Below are 22,251 nucleotides of genomic sequence, written 5' to 3' on the forward strand. Positions count from 1 at the left end.
CACCCTATTCTCTTCATATACTGTATTACCCTGGCTATTCGGAGTTGGCATTCAATAAATATTTAATAATTCATTGCTTTGCAGGAGGACAAGGGGCAGCTGGCGTTAAAGGAAGCCCAGGGTACCCAGGAAGTGTGGGTCTTCCAGGATTTCCAGTAAGAGTTCATGGCTTGGAAGCTTTCGTGTTAATTTGGGAAATAGCACACCCTGGAAATACAGTTGTGCCAACATAGGTTATCAGTGTGGTGCTTGGCAAAGAGTACTTAATATTAGATACTTGATTAAATAAATGAATGAGTGATGTGTGAATGAATAAGTGAATGAAGTAATGAATTTATAATCATTTAAAATGGTATGAGAGATAGAAGGTGGCTCTGTCGTTGCCTGGGGCTGAGGTTGGGAACAGGGATTGACATCAAATGGATTTGAGGGAATTTGGGGAAGTGATGGAAATGTTTTAACACTGGATTGTGGTGATTGTGGCATAAATGTACAAATTTACTAAAAGTCATTGAATTGTATTTGTATACAGATACATCTTATAATATGTAAATTAAACCTTAGTAAACTTTTAGAAATTAAAATTTTGACTGCCACAGTGAATCAGAAAGTTATAGAAAGATAAATATATTTAAATCAAATTATCCATAGATGCATGTTAAAATTAAGCAATATTCTAACATAATCTAAATTATGATGATGTTTGTATCGTATTGAATAATATTACTGTGTGTGTTGCATTGAATTGGGCTAACTGTATTCTTTTCCAGTTTTGGAAGCAAATAGAAAAGAAAACCAAAAAGCTTGACATTATACTTGTAGGCCCAAGAAAGTGTCTGAGAAAAAAATCCACATTGATTAAAATTGAAGAAGTCTGGTTGACATTTTTTTTTTAAGATTGGCAGAAGAACGGCTGTCCTCAAAGGCAATGCAGCCTTGTTTCTGTACTGCCCTAGGGATTCCCGGGGACTCCGGGGGGTCCAGGACTTAAAGGAGAAAAAGGTGAAGCACCTCAGCCTGAGGGAGAAGTGGGTGCCCCAGGGGAGCCCGGACTCAGAGGGCATCCCGGAAGAAGGGGCTTGGATGGAATTCCTGGAACTCCAGGGATCAAAGGATCACCAGGACCCAAAGGTGAACCGGTGGGTATCGAGTACCTTTTTTCAAATCACCTTCCCTGCAATTGAAATGCTCTGAAGTGACATTGGGCGATTTCCATTAGGAAAATGGTTGGCCACTCAGCACAGTGGGTCCTTCCAACTGCACAATGAGGTGCCTTCAAAGGAGCCGTAATAACCCCAGCAAATATGCACAGTATTTCGACACAGAGGTGGCACTCAGGGGTGCTTTTAGCCCAACTAAAATTCTGCATTGATAATGACCTTGTCTCCTACACTAGTTACAGTTCCATGTTATCCAGTGAGTTTATAGACAAGATCTAGAAAATGATCAATAACGGACAGTTTTAGTCAATATTTTGGGGGCAGTGTTCATTCTTTTAAGTAAAAATAAACTCTTAAAGACCACAATATTTAGGAGTAGTGCCCTCAAGTAAACAGATACATGTTTTGTCATTCAAAATACTTACACTTCTGTTGATTCTCCCTCTTTTCAAGGGACAGGGATAGAATGTCTCACAGGTTCACTTGAGAGATTCCTACCGGGATCGATTTTAAAATGTCACGGGGTCAGAGGCTGAGCACCTCCCCCAGTGTATTTGTGAGAAGTTTGCCAGGCACACTGCCCAGCCCGCTCCAGGAAATACCAGCTTCTTCCAGGGTTTATCGCCGTTATCCAATTAAGAGGGTCCCACCTTGACCAGGAAAACTTGGCAAATAAATGTGAAGATTTGTTTACAGACCCTTTAGTATCAGAGTATAAAGCATGGCTCCCCAAGATATAGGTGTGGTATACGGTCTTCCCAACACCTTTCTGACAACAAAACACTTTCTGGCTGAGACCAAGCGGGTTCAGGGTTTCTCAGACTCTCTGACAAGGGGCCTGGCTGTCTCAGGGAAGGGGGGGAGTGCAGTTACACTTACAGGACAGAATCTACAATTCTTTGGTCTAGTATTAAGACAGTTCACATGATGCTTCCTTTTGCATCTCACTAATTTCCTGATTAGTTCCAGTAAAAGTAAAGTAAAGAAAAAAATTAAGGAGGTGATATATTGAGTCTTATGCCCTGTCATTACAGAAAAAGGAAAAAAACCAACAGTCACCCAATGATACTGAACAATGAAAAATCAAGTCAAATTTATTATTTGGGGCCATACTGAGGAGGAAGAGGAACTCTATTATTGTGTCACATTTGACTTGTTTAAAATATACAAGTCATTTCCAAAGTTATAGCCTGTGCAATCACAAAAAGATATTTTATGGGACGCTTGGCTGGCTCAGTCGGTTAAGCGTCTGCCTTCGGCTCAGGTCATGAACCCAGGGTCTTGGGATCGAGTCCCTCATCCTGAGCAAGGAGCCTGCTTCTCCCTCTGTCTGCAGCTCACCCAGCTTCTGCTCTCTCTCTCTCTTTGACAGATAAATAAATAAAATCTTTAAAAAACCGAAAAGATATTTTATAAAAAAAAATGATTACAGTCTATCTGTATCTGTATCTCCCTTGTGATGAAAATAGCCTGTGAAGACCAAACAAAGGTTTGCTGTACTGGTTTTATTTTAGAAATTTGCTATTTCCATGAATGACCGCTCTAAAGCTATTTGAACTCTTGACTGATGGGAACAAAGTTTTAGGGGCTATTATATGTATAACTTTCTGCTGGAGGACACCTCCAGGGGGACTCAAAAGAGATTTCCAAGCTCATGAAATGCTGCTGAAGTCCAAGGGGCACAAACAGCAGAAACCAGACCACACTCTGATTTTAATAATAATTCTCTTCAAATGCCAACTGCTTTGTAATTCAAGATTTTCTCATTGGCTGCTTATCTGGTCGTCCTATTCAGGGTAAGATTAACCCGTGTGAGGAGATACTGGAATGAAGCACTATCCAAGCATATTCCTATTGTCACAGGCCCTGAGTGGTGAGAAGGGGGACCAGGGTCCTCCAGGGGATCTTGGCACCCCTGGGTCCCCAGGACCTGCAGGACCGCCTGGACCACCAAACTATGGACCACAGGGAGAGCCTGGTCCAAAGGGCACCCAAGGAGTTCCTGGAGCCCCTGGACCACCTGGAGAAGCCGGTTGGTTAGTTTTCTTTCCAGTCCTGTTTTCCTATGGAGTAGGTCCATGGTTCCTAGGGCGAGTGAAGTTCCCCCAAGACTAAGGAATGCAGAAAAACTTGCTTCTGATGAGTAGAACATGTCAACTCACAGACACTGGGGAAGAATACGTAGGATAGGTTAGAGAACATTCATTTTCCCTTTACCGAGCAGCCCAGCTGAAATTTCCTAAGATAGTCTGTTTCCATTTACTAATAGAAATATATGGGGTGGGGAGCCCCTGGCCGGCCCAGTCGGTGGAGCTTGCGACTCTTGATCTCAGGGGTTCTGAGTTTGAGCCCATCTTGGGTGTAGAGATTACTTTCAAAAACTCTAAAAAAAATATATGGAATGAGTGGAAGTCAGTCATGGTAAACAAACGGGAGGCAGAAATCCATGATACTGAGCTTGAGAAGCCTCTCGTAAGTCTCAAGGGCCCACTAATGTTCTTGCAAATTTGTTCTTTTTGACCCATAATCCAATGGATGGTTTATAAATAAAACTTCAAAATAGCTAAGATAAATGAAGAAAAGTTTTCTGATAATAGTTCTAAAGTCCCAGTAAGTTTTTGGGATCCACATGTACTGAACATAGTTGGTGGATTCAGGAGGGATCCGATCCTCAATGTTTATCTGTAGCAGAGAACATGGCAAAAGATGAGAATTGCCATGTTGCTGACAGTTTTCAACAAACAATGCCATCATATCATTTTTTTACTTATAACATCACTTTAAAGAGTTAGACCCAATAAACTAATGGCCTCCAAATCTTCTTATAGTATCCCTCATCAGTAAAAAAAATCTGTAAGTGCCTCCCCACAAGTATTTATATTTTTAAATTGTTTGCACGCATTCCTGTCCACACATGTACATAAAGCTTCGTTTTGATTATATATATATTTTTTCCTTTTTTCTCCCTGCATCTTATTTTTGAGGCTGCTGTTCTAATCCAAGGATTGGCAAACCATGGCGGCCCATAGTTTAAATTCAGCCTACCACATATTTATGTATGACCCAAAAGCTAAAAGGGGTTTTTCTATTTTTAAATGATTGGGGGGAAAAAGACCTTTTGAATAATCCTTTATGGCACGTGAAAATGAAATGAAATTCAAGTTTCAGCGTCCATAAATACGTTTTGCTGGCACACAGTCACACTCGTTCATTTACATATTGTTTCTGGCTGTTCCCACGCTACGTCAGCAGCGTTGAGTAGTGGCAATAGAGACCATCTGGACCACAAAGCCCAGATTATTTACTAACTGGCCCTTTACAGAAAAAGTTCTTCTAATCCATCTTCAGATCTTCTTCTTTCTACATGCGAATTTCTAGTAAAGGACCCCATTGTCATAAAATATATTATCATCAAATTTTTCCCATCACACTACTGTAAACTTATTTTTTCTATAAGTATATGTATAATACATAGCACTGGCATGTTTTTAACGTTGGCCACCATAACCACACTAGCTCAAATCTTTATGGGCTGGGTAGGTTTTATTTCCCCAATGACTCATGAAGAACTTACCAGAGAGGTTAAGATATGTGCCCAAGCCACACTTCATGTTTTGTTCAGCATACCATTCTTCCTTCCCATGCAAACTAGTGGCCCAATAAATAAATATCCTGCCAAATAAATATTCACCCATGTTTAAGCTGAATTCTATATTATCGATTTTTTTTAAGATAGCCTCACTTTCAATAGACCAGAATTGAGATGGGCTATTAATTAAAACAAAGCTTAGGCAATAGTCAAGGCTTATAAGTATTCTTCAATTGAGTAAGCAAGTTTCAGTGGGGGTTGGTCATCTTTACACCAGTTTTGAAGCCTATGGAAGCAGAGACTATTTTTCTATTCCTTGGGATATGTTTATAAACCCCTTATATAATATTTGTTTCCTCTGAACCAAAAAAAAGCTTCAATACGCACACCAATCTTATGATCACAAACTTTCTTAAGGTCCTAAAGGAGAATTTGGTATTTCAACACCAGTCCCAGGGCCCCCAGGACCTCCAGGGCCCTCTGGCCATGCTGGCCCCCAAGGTCCACCTGGTGAGTATCCTCTCTGCCAAGTCTGGTGCATGACATCAAAAAATATTGTCCTCTGTGTAAGGGAAAACTGTATTTGTTGGCATCAAAAGAGAGCAGAGGCCAGAATTCTGTGAAATAACAAGCCCACAGGCAGGGGACTTGTCATCGTTCTTTGAGATTGTCCAGATTATTCCCATTGGTGCCTCTGATTAAAAGAAAGAAAGAAAGAAAGAAAGAAAGAAAGAAAGAAAGAAAGAAAGAAAGAAAGAAAGAAAGAAAGAAAGAAAGAAAGAATACCATTACTTAAAAGGAATTCGAGAGCAGAACGATCTCCTTGGATTTTTGATGGGGGAATAAGTGATGTTTGCCAGCGGTTAATCAAGCCAGTTCCTGCAACTTCATTTGAAAATGTGACTTCTTTGCCAATATGATCTAAAACTTAACTTTGCATGCATGAAGGGAGACTTATGTAGTTCAAGATACCTAGAATATTTCTTTGTAGGAATTAAATTCTATCTTAAACATTATTTGTAGCTCCTAATGATTAGTCCATTGGATAAGAATGGAGAGGAAGAGTATACAGTTGGGGTTATATTAAAATTATTTCTTAATTTCCAAAAAGGCCTAGAATGACACAGAAACTGAGACTTTTTGTTTCAGGGCAAGATGAAGGGAAGTTTCTTATGTGGATGTGTGTGTGTTTTCAGGTGTCCCTGGATCCATAGGAAAATGTGGTGATCCGGGTCTTCCTGGGCCTGATGGTGAACCAGGAATTCCAGGAATCGGCTTCCCTGGGCCCCCTGGACCTAAGGGTAAATGTACAAATTTTAAAACATAAGGTTTATTGTGGTTATTTAGAAAATATAAATACATGTCATGAATAACATAGAAAAGATCCATAATGTAATATCTAAAATAATGTTTTCCACCCATTTTAAATGGGGAGAAAAAAAAAAAAACCTTTACAATGTTAGGGAAAAGGCAGAATTCACATAGATTTATGCATCTCTTCTCAATTAAATTTTTTAAAATAAGTAGATAAAGTTGGAAGGAAATTCACCAAAATAGTAGCAGTGATTCTTTTTGAGTGTGGAATTATGAGGAATTTTTTCTCTACTTCTTAATAAATGTCTGTACTTTTTACATTTATGCATTTTTCACTTTATACATTTCTTTTATAATTAAAAAAAGAACTATTGAATCACAAATAACTGGTTTTCCTATATACCCCCTTAAATTACAGGTGTTATTTTCCTTTGGGAACAAATGCTGTTTCCCATTGAAGGGAAATCACTCCAAAGAAATCCAGATGCTGAGAACTCAAACAATAACCTAACAAATACATCAGAGTCTTGTCCAGGATGACATACTAGCCATTTCAGTCCCTGGGTTGTTGCATAGATTTTCAGATTTTATAATCCTTTTATGTTTGTTTCAGTATTATTTAAAGTGTCTGTCAAAATATAATCCATTTTTTGGTACTTGATCTCCTAGATTAATATGTCATTAGTGCTTATCATTCATTAGTCTTGCACAAATATGGGAATATTGATCTCAGTTTATGAATATTTGAATGGAAAATGTAATAGTTTCAAGAATGTCTTTGACTCCAATTTCTTGGATGTCTTCCTAATGATCTCTGCAGTAATGCAGCCTGGCCCATATTTTTGCCTATTCCTTCGTGGACCCTGCATTAAGAATTGCATCCTCACTTAATAACCCCATGGATTCACCCTCTGGAAGGAGCTATAAACTATGGGGACAAGAAGTAGCCTAAGAAATACATGAAAGTTCAGACTCAAAATTTCCCAGTTGAACCTAATAATCCCATAAACTAATGGTGAATTAAAAATTGGTCAAGGGGCACCTGGGTGGCGCAGTCATTAAGCGTCTGCCTTCGGCTCAGGGCGTGATCCCAGCGTTCTGGGATCGAGCCCCACGTCAGGCTCTTTCACTGGGAGCCTGCTTCTTCTTCTCTTACTCCCCCTGCTTGTGTTCCCTCTCTGGCTGGCTGTCTCTCTCTGTTAAATAAATAAAATCTTTAACATAATAAAATAAAATAAAATAAAATAAAATAAAATAAAAATAAAAATTGGTCAAATTAGGGGCACAAAAGAACTCTCGAATGCAGCCCTGATTCACCAGGGTTTCATCTTGTGAATCAGAGAACAGAACAAATGATATGTTTGACTCCTTTCTCAATTCTCCTATTACAAATCTATAGGAAAGAAATTAATCCATTATGTTCAATGGCATTAGGAAGTAATTGTCTTCAGCAACCCATGTTGAGAAAGGCTACCTAGGGCACCAGATATGCTTTATATCTTCGTCTGGGTCATGCTTGGATAGATTTATAGACAGGCAAAAATTCGTTTGGCTGTACATTTTATGTAAAATATACTCCAAAAGAAAAGGTCAGCCAAATGGTCGACCGGATCAGTGGAACTGCCGCATCAAAATTGTAGCTATGCTAAAGCAACAAAATGAAGAAAGTCGTTTTTTCAATTGAAGATCTGATTTGGAATGGATTTTTTTTAATTGCTAATGTAGCAGTTGGCTTTTTCATCATTCAGACTTCCATAAAAACATCTCTAGCGACTTGCCTCATTAAAACATTAGATAAAATAACAGAGATAACTGCGCTAAATCTTTTACTAAGCCTACTCCTGCAACATGTATTGTGTTTTCTCTGTAGGAGAACAAGGTTTTCCAGGAGCAAAAGGAGCACCAGGTTGTCCAGGAGAGATGGGGAAGCCCGGGTCACCTGGAGAACCGGGTCTCCCAGGAGCCAAGGTCTTCAAGAATTAAAACTCAGAGGGATGTGTGGGGACAACGGGGGGCAATCACAATCAGCCAGTTAGGATGCTCTGGGTGTAGAAAGTATCTATATATTGGTAGATGATGAAGATATTAAATACTTTTTAATGCGTCTCTGAACCATCCCTCCCTTTTAGAAAGGAAAAGAAAAGGTGTTAGAAGACAGGTTTGCCTCCCCGCTTCCTCCTTAATCTTCAGAAACATTCAGATTATTTTAAATGGAAGAGCTCTAAAAAAGTGTGGATCACTATGAGAAAAGCTGTCAAAAGTAGAGACATCTAGACTGTTTACAGACAATTTCAGTCTTCTGCGAAGGTGTCAGTTACAGAGCCTCAAGAATGGTCAAACATAATTTTATTGGAAACTTAGCAGCTAGAGTTTAAAGAGGAAAGAATGGTAGAATGGTGATAACTTTGCAAAAGGGGTTATTTTCAAGTCAACAGCCAAGAAAGAGTTGGAAGTGTTACATAGTGAAACTAACATGATCTCTGTGCCACAGGGAGAACCAGGACTAGCCATGCCTGGAGAACCAGGAACACCAGGTTTTCCAGGAGAAAGAGGCAATTCCGGGGAAAATGGAGAAATTGGACTCCCTGGACCTCCAGGTCTCCCTGGAATTCCAGGAACCGGAGGGGTTGATGGACTGCAAGGTACAATAGCAAGTATGATTACTTTTCTCCACGATGAGCTCTGCTAAAATGCAGCAAGTTGAAGATAATCTAGGACAAAGAATTCTTTTCAGACTTCTAGTTTAACGCATAGAATCTGTGGGTTCTAATTATTTTTCCATTCAGCATTGCTGCCCTACTTTTGTTTTTTTTCTTTTCTTTCTCCTTCTTTCCTTCTGTCCTTTATAACAGGCATATCAGTGGTATTAAATATAGATTCAATTTGGGGGGAAAGTTACAGGAGAAAGATTGTGATAACAGTACTAGGACCTTGGGTTTTGGCACCTGAATATATTCCTGGACTCTATTTTGCAGGGGATCCAGGGAAGCCTGGACCACCTGGAGAAAAAGGATCTCCAGGAAGGTGCATGGTGGGTCCCAGGGGAGCCCAGGGACTTCCAGGATTAAATGGATTGGAAGGGCAGCAAGGTAAGAGGAGGGCCTTGAAACCAGTCATTAGGTGGACAGGTGACATGAGATTCCTGTTCTGTGCTTTGCTACTTAAGATGGGAACTGTCCAGCAGCAAGACCTGACCACTGTTCAATGGGAAATGTTATTTAAGCAATCTAAACCGTGTCATGGATTTGTTGCAGTGAGTACCACCTAGAGCATAAGAGACCTGAAATTAATACAATAAAATTGGTTTGTGTCTTGTATGTATGAACACTGAAGATACATATAAACTTATATTTGTGCATATATTTACATACATATAAACTCTCAGAAAAAATGTTATCTTTACCTCAACAAGTATATCAAGTGGTAAATAGACACGTAGTTAATTGCTTCCAAAACAACATAAAATAAGAGTATGAAATAAACCTAAACGCTGCAGGCTGGCTGGCCCAGATTATGTGAAACTTACTCTGTTTTGTTGGCTCTTGTTGGCTCTTCTCATTCAAATCTATAAACTGAGAAAAATCCTTTAGAACTCAGCTAATGCCTGTAGGCTATCACATTGCTTTTATGTTCACAAACCAATTTTTGGCCAAGACATTAATGGTTGTAGTAGTGCTATTACTATTTCCAGAAGTATCCGGTGGCTCACGTCCACCTGAGTGGTTGTGTATGTATTCTGCAGGTTAAAGGCTAAGCTACAGTTGTAAAGTGCAGTCCCAGGATGTGTCTGCAGGACTAGAAAATAGACCTAAATTCTACACTTTATTACTGCATAAATCACTGAAACAGAATGTTAAAGCTAGAAGGGATCTTAGAAATTGTGCAGAAGGAGAGGTCAATCAATCAATCAATCAGATAAATGTGTGGTTTATCTATAGCTAAATATTTATAGCCATAAAAAATGTATTTCTGGAGTTGGTGGGGAAAGCAGTTGTGTGTTCATTCATTCATTTATTCATATATAGGGAGAAGAGGTGAAACAGGGCCAAAGGGAGACCCAGGTATTCCAGGCTTGGATAGATCAGGCTTTCCTGGAGAAGCTGGACCACCAGGAATGCCAGGTCATCGAGGTGAAATGGGACAACCTGGTCAAAAAGGATATCCAGGAAATCCAGGATTTTTAGGATTATCAGGTATCCTTTTTTGTGCTTTTATTTTTCTTCTTCTACCTTCTTCCACATTTTCTTTTAAGGTGGATGTATAAATTGGACATAGGCCTTGGCTTTTGACTCTACACTCCTCTTTCAGTTGGTGTAAATGTTTCCTACTGAATTATTTGCAAGGGATCAGAGAGCAGGGTAATGGTGGTGGTGGAATGATCCCATTTCTCAATTACCCAGGGTATGACAAGTTTGGCTGTGGAATCCTTTTTATATGTTACTATTAAAGGACATTCGCTAGTATTTTCTTGAGAATTTTTGCATCTATATTTGTAAGGGACACTAGTCTGTCCTTTTCTTTTTGGTATCAGGGTAATGCTGGCCTCATAGAACAAAATGGAAAGTATTTTCTTCTTTTGTGTTTTCTAGAAGTTAGTGAAGAATGGATGTTCCTTAAACATTTCGTTGAATTCACCAGTGAAGTCATCTGAGTCTGGGCTTTTCTTTGTGGGAAGTCTTTACATTACTAATTCAATTTCTTGTTGTGGGTCTACTCAGATTTTCTATTTCTTCTTCAGTCAGTTTTGGTAATCTGTGCCTCTCTAGGAATCTATGCATTTTGTCTAAGTCATCTGATTTGCTGGCATATAGTTGTTCATAGTATTCCCTTATCATTCTTTTTATTTCATCACTATTTTATAGTTTATATGTTTGGGAAGAATATTCCAATAGTCTCATGGCCTAAGGACCTCAGTGATCTCTCCTCCAGAGAAGAACCAAGAAGAAAAACTTAATCTGCAAATTGTTCTTTCATTTATATTATTAAGTTCCTACCACATGTCAGCCCTGTTCCAAGCCCTAGAGACACCATCAGCAGACAAGACTCCACCTCTGACGGTGGGGGAAACCCTAACAGATGCATTTAAAAACTAAGTTCAATGATTGACAACTGCTCTGAGGAAAATAAAATAAGGACTATAACAGAAAGCCATTGGTCAAGGATTAGGAGGAGGGAGTAATCCAAAACTTCAACACGTTGTACTTTCATCTGCAAATGTAATTTGCTACCAATGACCTCTACATACATAATGTAATAAAGACTGTGTACTAACCTATCTCCCAGATAAATACAGTTATTTTTCTATTTACAGAACCATTCCTTCAACACCCCCCCCCTTAGAAGTATAACTCACTTTGTTTTATGGAATATTTTGCCTCTGTCGCTCTACACAACCTGACCTGCTTTGTGTGAACTTGTTTCTACAGGTGAAAAAGGAATGATGGGGATGATGGGCCATCCGGGAAACACTGGCCCTCCCGGGCCTCCCGGGAACCCAGGCACCCCAGGACAGAGGGGTAAGCGAGGGAGTAACTTCCCAGAATCAGGAAGCATGAGCAATGTTCGCTTATTTAGCAGAAAAATAAATTCTGTTTAATCCTTTGAGGGAAAAGTAGTTTCCCTGAAAGAACCATGTCTTTGATTTTGCTCTTTTCTGTATTCCTTTTTCCATTTGAATGGAGTTGAATTTTCTCCCTGCCCTCTTATGCCACTACCGTCATGGGACTGCCAGTTTGGTTTATCTGTTCCCTTTTGTTTTGTTTTATGATAAGCACTGCCAGTGTTTGAATCCTTATGAACTACTTCAGGAATTGAGGAACTCAAGTTGCTACTTCTGTTTTCTAGGTAGCTTTGGAATTCCGGGAGCAAAGGGTGAGAAAGGGCCCCCAGGAGCCAAGGGGGAAAAAGGAGACAAAGGACCTCGGGGGCCTTCTCAAATATCCAATTTACTGGGGGACAAAGGAGAACCAGGCCTCAAAGGTACAGCCTTCTGTTCAGACTCAGAACATCAGAGCTGGTTCTGAGACTAAGAAATATCCAAGAAAATCCCTGTAATTGACAAATGAGGACAGTGAGACCTGGTGTTTCGTGTCCTGCTCATGGTCACAAAGCCAGCTGGTGGCCCAAGCCTGGATGAAAACGGGGTCTTCTGTGCCGTGCACAATAATGTGTTGTCTCCTTAATGCATGACTTTTTATTTCTATGTTAATTCTGCATTTGGGTCCGCTGTATTTAAATTGCTACTAGTCTGTTTTAAGTTATAAGCCTCAAAACCTCCTTTTTGCCAAGTATGACAAAAGTAAACTTAGATTGGCATACAAAGTTTGTTTGTCACTTAGCCTTTTGCCTGCCTCACCAGCCACATGACAGATATCTATTCAACAATTTCACCGTTTTAGTACCTATTGACCGGATATTTTATTATGTCCTGGAGACATAGAAGTGAGCACAGTAGAAGTAGTACCCTGGTCATGAGGAAACATACAGTTAGTGGGGGGTAGAGGGGAAGAGACATTAATGGGTCTGTAGACATTTTATGTATTAGACCAGGTAGTAAATATCGGGGGTTTTCTGGACCGCATATGGTCCCCGTTGCATATTCTCTTTTTCTTTTTTAGTGTTTGTCTGTTTCTTTTCAACCTTTTAAAAATAGAAAAAATATTTTTAGCCCTCCAGCCATACAACACCAAACCAGATTTGGCCCACAGGCTGTAGCTTGCCAACCCCCACAAACCCAAAGCAAATAAATGTGCTAAATAATATGGTTTTTTTAGATTGTGATAAATGACATAAATAGAAAAAACAAATGTTACAAAAGAAAATAAGCTAATCACCTGCCCCTCACCATTCCTTTGTATATGCTAGTTTCTTGCCTGGGCATCTTGTCCTGTTTCATGCTCTTTCCACCCAAATATCTCCTGGTCAGTCTTACACACACACACACACACACACACACACACACACACACACAGTCCCCTCTTGCAGAAAATTTTCCCGGAAGCATATTGTGCCCAACTCTATTATAGAACATATCACACTGGGTGGTAATTGTTTATTTACTTGGCTGACTCCCTAATTAAACACTAAAAACTTGGAGAAAGGGAACAGGATTTATGTTTCCAGTGCTTGGCACAAGACCTATTAATTAGATACTCAGTCCTTATGTGAATGAATAAGGATGTAAGCAGGAGAACAGCCCAAGGAAGGGAATCTGCTTGAGAAAAGGGACAAAGCCAGGCCGTAGACAGGTTGGTAAGTGCTTCAAATGCCAGTGGAAGGAGTTTGTAATTTGCCCTGTAGATATTACAGATTCCAGGAATATTTTTAAGCCAGAGAATAATGTGATCAAGACCATGGTTTATGGCAAGCAGGATGGATTCTGCTGGATTACAGAGCTGGATTACAGAGCTGGATTCACATCCCAGCATTACCACCAATTGATGATGACTCTAGATTAGTCTGCTGACTTCATAGAGGCTCAGTTTTGTCATCTTTACACCCAGTCTGGAAAGGCTCGAGCATAGACTGACATTGGCTGCAGATTAAATAAGATAAATAAAAGAAAATAATGTTTGTTGTGTACTAATTACTTAGTAAATGATAATTGTAATAAATAGACCTGAGAAAGAGATAGTCTGGCAAGAACAGTGTAGTAAATGGTCCTTTGTCATTACAAAAAAAAAAAAAAAATTAAAGAAGCTATATTTAGGCCACTAATTCTTAAAATGTTTATTTAAAGTGTAAATATTATCATAGCTAGTGTGATTTAAGAACTAACTCGTGCCGGGCACTGCGCTAATGCTTTATTTGTATTATCTCATTTAATCCTCTTTTGGAAAAGAGTCCACATCTGCCCATGCTCTTAACAAATACGTTATGTGGTATTACAATAACATCTCATCAAGTTAAATCAGGAAGTAGAGAAGTCTGATAAAATTCTAATCTGTGTTTCTAATACATGGTTTTTAACTTTAGGATTTGCTGGAAAGCCTGGTGAGAAAGGAAACAGAGGCATTCCGGGGTTACCAGGTTTCAAAGGACACGAAGGGCCACCTGGACCACCGGGTCCACCAGGTATAGCTGATTCTCTGATAGAAATCTCAGGCTCTACATGTTCCCAGATGTAAATGTAACCAAAACGTGTCTCTTGACTTATTGGGTTGAATATGAATTTTGCTTCCACAGTGTTCCAACAGACATTTGCTTTGAAATTAAACCCGCATGCAGCCATTTATAGTCAGCCTGTATTAACCAAAAAATATTAACTTGCACAAAGTTGCATTTTTGTACTACAAATGTTATTTTGGCATTGCTGATATGTGTTATGAAATATACATACTATAGCCTATCACAGTATCAGATATCAGAGAAGAAAATCAGATAACGATTTAGACGTTTTCAGATCTGCCTCTTTTAAACAAGCTACTGATTTTGCAAAGAAAATTTTCAAACTGAATTAACATAGACCCCTCTTCTCTATGACCGTATCAGTGACAAAATATGTTACGTGGGCAATCACATTTCAGTATTGCATTTGAAAATCTATTGTTATATGGTGGCAGGAGCCCCCTCTTGTCTGCTGGCGTTGGTCCTAGGATGATTGTGATGTTTGAAATCCAAGAATCTAACTTTCTCTAATTCTGCCTTTTCTGGGTCCTCAGTCCCCTCGTCATCTGGAGGCAAAAAGGCAGCTACACAAGCACTTAAACTAGCTGACCTGGCTGCTCAGAATTCATTCATTCGTGCAAGCAACAAATATTTATTGAGCACCTGCTATGTCCAAAACCGTGCAGGGCATGTGACTATTTAATTTGTTCTCAAGGCCTCAGGGGAGATCCGGGCAGCATTGGGAATCCTGGAGAGCCAGGACCACGTGGTGGGCCAGGAAGCATGGGGAACATGGGGGTGCCAGGTAAGGTGTAAGATCCTATTATGAGCTTAAAGCTCATGCTGGCTCCTAATTCTAAATTTTGTTTTGTTTGTTGTTTTGCTTTCTCACCTGATGGAAAGTTGGTGTAAAACTAGATTTACTTTTAGACAAATGTACTGTGTGCCATTAGAACACAAGTGAGAACAAAGTACTCATATTGTATAAAAATCATCTGTTATAACTCCCCGATGCATTCATGATTCTGAAAAGCCAGCTTCTTGGGAGAAAGGTGGTTTGTGCCAAAGATAGAAGTGGAATGCTTCAAGATCCCTGGGTTGCCCTATCTTACTTGACTTCTTTCCTAATTTCAGGTCCTAAAGGACACAGGGGAACTTTGGGACTACCGGGTTTAACTGGGAGACCGGGCCTCCCAGGTGTTCACGGTCTCCGAGGAGATAAGGGAGAGCCAGGTTATTCGGCAGGTACATGGCCAGGACCACCGGGACCAAAGGTATACGGGCCGCTGAAGTAGTTACGTTTTGGTGGTGGAGTGAGTCTCTAAGTATCAGCAAGTGTCTGGATTCAGTGTGGGCAAAGGACACTGACAATACCGCTGCGTTTTCAGGCAACTACTTGGGTTTTTTATCCTCTTTCCACAACTCAGAATGCCTACCATACAGCTATCAGCTCGTGAGCTTACCCCTCCCGTTTCAATCCGCTAGGAATGGCTCATCACCGTCCCCGCAATTTACCTGTGCTGCCTTTGCATCTTGCACTGGTTTCTGCAAATACCGTTGCTATCCTGCCCCTGGCACTGGTCACGGTGCCGGCACATAGCAGACATGTCATATGCGTTGCTAACTAAATAACTGAATAACTAAATGCAAGCAAACATAGTGCACATGCGATTCTGATCACATATCCTGCTTATATGAGGATTTTAAAGGTGTTTGACTGACTTTAAGGGAGACCCAGGATTGCCAGGTGACATGGGAAGGAAAGGAGAAAGAGGGCTACCTGGCACCCCTGGACATTCGGGGCCTGCTGGAACTGAGGGAGCCCCTGGAATTCCCGGAAGTCCTGGCCACCCAGGTGAGCGTGAGCTTTATAACTCTGAAAGCCAGAAGCATGACACTTAGCATAGCCCTTCCCTCCTGGAATCAGCTCTGCAAACAGGAAGCTGTTTAGGTTTTTGTACGACAGTTGCTTTTATTCGACTTTGACTTTCAAATTCTTAGACACTAAGGAACAGTTAATTAATCAGGGGGTGCCCAGTTTTACTGATCAGCCAGTTTGGTGGGCTGACATCTAAAATCCTGATCCTGTAGAGGGCACCTGGCTGGCTCAGCTAGTAGAGCATCTAACTCTTGATCCCAGGGTGGTGAGTTCAAGCCCCATGTTGGGTGGGGAGCCTACTTCAAACAAACAAACAAACAAACAAACAAACAAACAACAACAGCAAAAAACCTGATCCTATGAATGAAACTTAAGTGCTGTCTCAAAGAATTCAGCCTAAAGACACAAAATGTTAGTTCACTGTCCAGTCTCATGATATTTGTATTAGTTTTCTAGGGCTTCCATAACAACAGAGACTGGGTGGCTTAAATAACAGAAATTTATGTCCTCACAGCTCTGGAGGCTGGGAGTCCGAGCTCAAGGTGTCAGCAGGGTTGGTCTCCTCCGAGGCCTCTCTCCTGGGCTTGTATTAGGCATCTTCTTGCTGTGTCTTTTCATGGTCTTCTCTTGTGTGTCTGTGTCCTCATCGATTCTTCTTGTGAGGACCCCAGTCATATGGGATCAGAGCCCACCCCAATGATCTCATTTTAACTTAACTGCTTTTTAAAGACCCTATCTCCAAATACAGTGATATTCTGAGGTACTGGGGTTAGAATTCAACATGTGAATGGGGGGGAGGACAATTCAATCCCTAACACTGTTGCGATTTTTTTTTTTCTGGCCTGTTTCCAGGTTGAGCGTTGGCTTTCTTAGTTGCTTACCATTTGAGTTTAAGTTTTTCTTTTATTTTATTAAAAACAACTGCCAAGCTACTGAGTTGCCACTTACTTGAAGATACTATTTAAGCGATCTTTTCAAATACTGAAAGGTTCAGTGGATTTGCTGTTAACTCCCAGCTGAAGTAATACATCAGATACCGGGTGGTCCGTGTGGTTGGTGCGCACACACCTTTGAAAGGGATTCGACACATCTCCCATGTGCCCCTGTGGAGAAAGAGCCAGGACAAAGACCCGAGGGCCAGTGTGAGCACAGGCGACTGTAGGAACTGACCGCTTCAGCCATCGTTGTAACCATTCATCTTGTGCTGTTCTCCTTCCTTCTCTTCTCTCTTCATATATAGGAAAGCCGGGCCCTGATGGTGATTTGGGGTTAAAAGGCATCAAAGGCTTGCCTGGTTCTCCAGGAGTCAAAGGCCCTCCAGGTTCCATTTTTGTACTTTGTCTATTTCCCCTTCACGAGGGAGGCACATTTTCTCCTGAGGTTGGAATCTCTGTATACCTTCCTATCTGCTGCCCCGCAGAAGGCAGCTCCCAGTTCCTCGGTCCCGGGACAAAAATGCAAACACTGTGAGCTTAGGTATTTATACCTACCTAACTCAAAGATCTGCCAACCCACACATCCTCAAGTGATAATCCTCAGGACAGTGTGTTATGGTTCACAGTTTTCACTGTGAATTGAGCGTCACGTAACTACAGTTCTGGGAAAGGAGCACCGTTAACGGAATTCTACACACAACATCTCTGTTCTCAGGACCTCCAGGATTCCTAGGACCTCCTGGACCGGTGGGTATGAGAGGCAGCCAGGGACGCGATGGAATTCCTGGGCCGGCAGGAGAAAAGGGAGAAACAGGTACATCTTGCTCGTTGGCTCGGATCCCCGGCTTTATTTTGCACTGAATGGCTAGTGGCAGTGTAACCCTTCACGGCTCTAGAGAGTCTTCTCCCACAGAACTGATGATCTTTAACGGGATCTGGATGTTTGGTAATTAAACTGCCTTCTATTGTGAAAGTGAAACTGACCAAGCGGCATAAATGAAAGTAACCGCATATAAAATAGTAACACTCCAAAATGGTCTCTTTCAGGTTTGCTGGGGGCACATCCAGGCCCGAGAGGGAGCCCTGGTGCTCCAGGTGAGACCCTGACCCTGACAGTAGCTTCAAGGACAGAAGCTAATCGAAATGCATAATACATCAAATAAACTTCACATATTGAATGAAAGAAGTACCAGTGGTAATATAGGACATTTATATTCTTGGTTGTTCAAGTAAAAATGCTTAAAAATGATTACCATCATAACCAAGTGAGTGAATTAGAAACTGTGAACCAGTTTTGGAACGTCCCTCTATTGAAGGTCTTTAAAAATCAAACAACGTGCTGTGTGTTCCTTTGTTGTGGTTGTTAGGATGGTTTAAAAGGGGGGGGGGATTGCTGCCTCCTCCAGGAGCATCTCTCCCTGCTATTTGGAGTAGGGAGGGTAGTAATCGCATGCAGTCATACCACGAATTCTTTCCCACCTTGTTATCTTCATCGCTCTGATTCCCACCCCCAGAGCCCCTCGAGGTTCGTGCTACTTTTTATTAAGGGCTACCGGTAACTGTCTCAACCCCGACCATGGCAGTGTACCAAACATGTCATTCAAAGGACATACAGAGTTTTAGTTTGACAGACTGTGAGTCTGGATTTCTCATGCCAGTGTTTGACAAGATAAGCAGCTTCTTCAAACTTTTTCCATGTTGTAGGGAAACCTGCCAGAAGAGATTTTAGATTGTTTGCACCTTCTATGACCCTTCCCAGATGTGGGTCCTGTGGAGAGGAGTATTTTATTAGCAAAAAGAGCTCTACCTAATGAAGACCTCTGGGTGTGAGGCTTACAGGATCCAGCAAGGAGTAGCTGGGTGCTACCGAGAAGCTCTCAGGGGCAGGAACTGCCTCTTCACCTACCAGCCCAGCCACGCAAAGTCTACAGGAGCTGTCCTTTTTCATTTGTTTCTTGATTACGGCGTAGTCTCTTTGGTTGAGCTCAATGTCCTCATACCTCCCAGACCCCAGCCTCCCCCAAGAGCATAATGGCTTCTCCCAAATCACAGATCAGTTTTAGAAGTACGGTCAAAAGGAGAGTTTCTGTCCATTTTCCTAGGCTAAGTTCACAGTTTAACCATTTGGAATGAGAATACTTTGGCATCTATTTGGAAATAAAATATGACATAAAATGAACATACCTTAAGGAAAAAGCCCTTAAAAAATAACAACTAGCCTAATTACCTAAGTAAATGACTATGCACCTCGGTCTCCATAGGTAACTAAATATGGAGAAGAGTTCATTGAGACTTGGAAGGTATGAATCCTTTTAATTAGTTTAATTCTTCCAAATGCCAAAAAGAAATCATATTGTAAACAAGGAAGCATCTTTCTGGGCAGGGACTATACAACTTAAGATTGTGTCTCGGTGCCTCTGACCATTGCCAGACCCTGTCGTACAAATACAGCATTTCAGAGCTTGAAGTGAGCTGAAATCATCTACCCCTGTCTTGGAAGAGCACAAATTACAGGCAAAAAAAAAAAGCTAAAGAACATGATAGACAAAGGCTGAATATTCATCCATTTCATTTTGTCATTGCTGTCTTTTTTTTTTTTTTTTAAGATTTTATTTACTTGAGAGGGAGACACAGAGATAGCGACAGAGATAATGAGAAGGGAGGAGAGGGAGAAGCAGGCTCCCCTCTGAACAGGGCGTCCAATGCCAGGCTGGATCCCGGGACTCTGCGATCATGACCTGAGCTGAAGGCAGACGCTTAACTGACTGAGCCACCCAGGAGCCCCATCACTGTGTCTTCCTGCACAATATCTTCCTGAGCCTTTTCCTGTGCTAGCCCTCACTGTCACTTTCCCTTCTTCTCCTATCTGTCTCCGACGTGTGTGCCATTCACTATTTCTAGAATACCCCAGAGACAGGAAAGAGGAGGGAGTGATTATTTTCAATTCATAGGTTTCCCATTCATGAATGTCAAAGCACAAGTTCCTTGAAGGTTCTCCAAGTTAAAAAATATTAGTAATTAAGTGGTCACCTTTTGGGTATCCTCTTTGGTAAATCCAAACCTCCAGCCACATTTGTCCCTTTCAGACTAGTGTTTGTGTCCTGGGGGAGAAGCAACCAGCGGACAGAATAGGGATCCCCACTTTGTTGCTTCTTTGTCTGGGTGTAGCAGGTGACTCTTCAAATGTGCACATCAGTGTCAGGAAGCTTGGTTCTGAATGCCTTCTTGAATTGTCGGTGATTAAATAATGGCATTATAATTAAAGTTCATCAGATAATAATTGTAGCATATAGTTACAGAACACTTCAGAGCTTACACTACACTTTTCCATCCGTGTATCATCTCACTTGGTCTTTAAAGACCGAGCCACATCAGGTACTAACCATCATTTTTAAAATAAGAAACTGACACATGCAATAGTGAGGTGACTTTGCCAAAATCAAACTGAATTAAGGCAGAAATAAGTCTTGGCTCAGTTCCTTATAGACCTGTATTTCTTTTACCAGCCTCTATTAAAACTATGTTGTGAATCTCTAAGCACAGTGTCCCTGCATTACTAGAGATACCCCTAAACTGTAACTCCAAGTAAATGGGCATTACGGAAATGTACTAAATCTCTTTCTTTGCAGGAGCCAAAGGAGACAGGGGCGTCCCGGGCTTACCTGGCCTCCCAGGCAGGAAAGGGGCAGTGGGAGATGCGGGGCTGCGGGGACCCACTGGCGTGATGGGACTCCCAGGGCCACCAGGTTTTCCTGGAGCAATCATCCCTGGCCAGAAAGGAAATCGAGGCCCACCAGGCTTCAGAGGAAACCCAGGTAGAGGGTCTACTTTTAAATAAGATAAAAGAAAAAAAAGAGCGTTTGACAACAGAAGCTTTCAACCTTCTGCCAGTACGACCTCATAGCTTCTTTTTCCCTCTGCTCTTCCCCTGCTCCCTCCCACTTACCTCACACAGAGGGCAGCAAAGCTGCTGGTGGTGGTCTTGTTAAGTTTTCATTTAAATTCCAGTTAGTTGCATACAATGTAATATTAGTTTCAGGCATACAATTTTTATTCAACACTTCCATACAACACCCGGTGCTCATAAAAGCTGTGGGTGTTGTTGAGGCTGTTGGGAAATTAGTAAATACCAAATTACTAAGTCTTAAAGAGAGGGATACATCCCATCACCAAGATTTATTGAGTTGCTACTCTGTTGAGTACTGGGCTGGGCACAGATCCTGCTGTAACAGAACTTCGGGAGGGAGAAACAGATCCTGGCTCGGGCCAGGTGTTTCCCTGGTATGATCTCATTCTGTCTTTACCACAAGCTCATCACACTCTTCAACACAAAGAACGTGCAGGGTAACAAACAGGTGCAGAGTTTGCCCGTTGTCCAAAAATATCACCCACAGAACCGGCCACGCTCGTGGACTTGTAATGCTGACAGGCCCTTTGTAAATTCAGGTGAACCTGGTCCTCTGGGACCTCCAGGGAGCCACGTAAGAGGCATCAAAGGAGACAAGGGACTCCTGGGCGAGCCTGGCCCCAGAGGTCTGCCCGGAACTGTAGGAGCTGAGGGGCCACCGGGTCCGCCGGTAAGTGTGGAAAAATATTTTGACTTCTTATATTCTTCTAAATCAATTACCAGGGTTAGATGTACCCGCAGGCAAAAAAAAAAAGATTCCCATTTGTGATGCTTCTGTGCGCCCAAGGAAGACTCTGGAAGGTTCAAAGAATCTTAAGAGTTGGACAGATTTGGCCTCTAGAAGTTTGATTTGTAGGGGACCTTTTTCTATGCCATTCCTGACTTTTTCTTGTTTAGACACTAAACAATTCCAGTAATGGGATCTTAAAAAAACACCTAAGAGTTTGGGATCACTCCAGAGGACAAAATAATTTTTCTCTATTAATAATGCTTTCAAAGTTATCTGTGTTCTCGCTCGAATGTCTATTTACTTTTTCCCCTATTTACTTTTTCCCTGTTGACGTACCTTCCAGTGTTTGTAAGTAGCTGCCACTTCCTTCCAGCATTTTCTCCCCTAATAAATACCTGTGTTTTTCAAATTCAGTTTAACCCTTCATCAACACTGCCTCTATTCTGAATATATCTTAAGTCGGTCAGTATCTCCCTTAAAAACACAGCCCCTGAGACCAACACCCCCTGGAAATAAGAACTCAGTTCCCCCATGGAGTGGCTCAAGGAGGGAAGAGTCTTACCATCTTGAATATCACTATTTCATAATCCAACCTAAAATTCTGCTTGGGCTGTTCAGCTGCCTTGTCACC

At 41.3% G+C, this 22,251-nt stretch overlaps 1 protein-coding gene across 4 annotated transcripts in view; it reads left to right on the forward strand.

The window, feature by feature from the left end:
- COL4A3 (collagen type IV alpha 3 chain) overlaps positions 1 to 22,251 on the forward strand; it is a 133,895-nt gene that overhangs the window by 97,019 nt on the left and 14,625 nt on the right. For all 4 annotated transcript variants that reach the window (XR_003314028.4, XM_026491808.4, XM_026491807.4 and 1 more), the window contains 20 exons: positions 85 to 155; positions 957 to 1,139; positions 3,024 to 3,192; positions 5,167 to 5,259; positions 5,946 to 6,050; positions 7,934 to 8,031; positions 8,555 to 8,705; positions 9,039 to 9,152; positions 10,089 to 10,256; positions 11,490 to 11,579; positions 11,908 to 12,042; positions 14,038 to 14,136; positions 14,885 to 14,974; positions 15,304 to 15,443; positions 15,898 to 16,024; positions 17,289 to 17,369; positions 17,699 to 17,797; positions 18,031 to 18,078; positions 20,613 to 20,798; positions 21,430 to 21,560. Coding sequence is in view for 3 of the 4 variants with exons in the window: in XM_026491808.4 (XP_026347593.1) it covers positions 85 to 155; positions 957 to 1,139; positions 3,024 to 3,192; positions 5,167 to 5,259; positions 5,946 to 6,050; positions 7,934 to 8,031; positions 8,555 to 8,705; positions 9,039 to 9,152; positions 10,089 to 10,256; positions 11,490 to 11,579; positions 11,908 to 12,042; positions 14,038 to 14,136; positions 14,885 to 14,974; positions 15,304 to 15,443; positions 15,898 to 16,024; positions 17,289 to 17,369; positions 17,699 to 17,797; positions 18,031 to 18,078; positions 20,613 to 20,798; positions 21,430 to 21,560 (2,378 nt within the window). In the remaining variant the exon portion in view is untranslated. The remainder of the gene's footprint in view (positions 1 to 84; positions 156 to 956; positions 1,140 to 3,023; positions 3,193 to 5,166; positions 5,260 to 5,945; positions 6,051 to 7,933; positions 8,032 to 8,554; positions 8,706 to 9,038; positions 9,153 to 10,088; positions 10,257 to 11,489; positions 11,580 to 11,907; positions 12,043 to 14,037; positions 14,137 to 14,884; positions 14,975 to 15,303; positions 15,444 to 15,897; positions 16,025 to 17,288; positions 17,370 to 17,698; positions 17,798 to 18,030; positions 18,079 to 20,612; positions 20,799 to 21,429; positions 21,561 to 22,251) is intronic.

Source organism: Ursus arctos, unplaced genomic scaffold (assembly GCF_023065955.2).
Source record: "Ursus arctos isolate Adak ecotype North America unplaced genomic scaffold, UrsArc2.0 scaffold_1, whole genome shotgun sequence".
Classification (NCBI taxonomy): Eukaryota; Metazoa; Chordata; class Mammalia; order Carnivora; family Ursidae; genus Ursus; species Ursus arctos.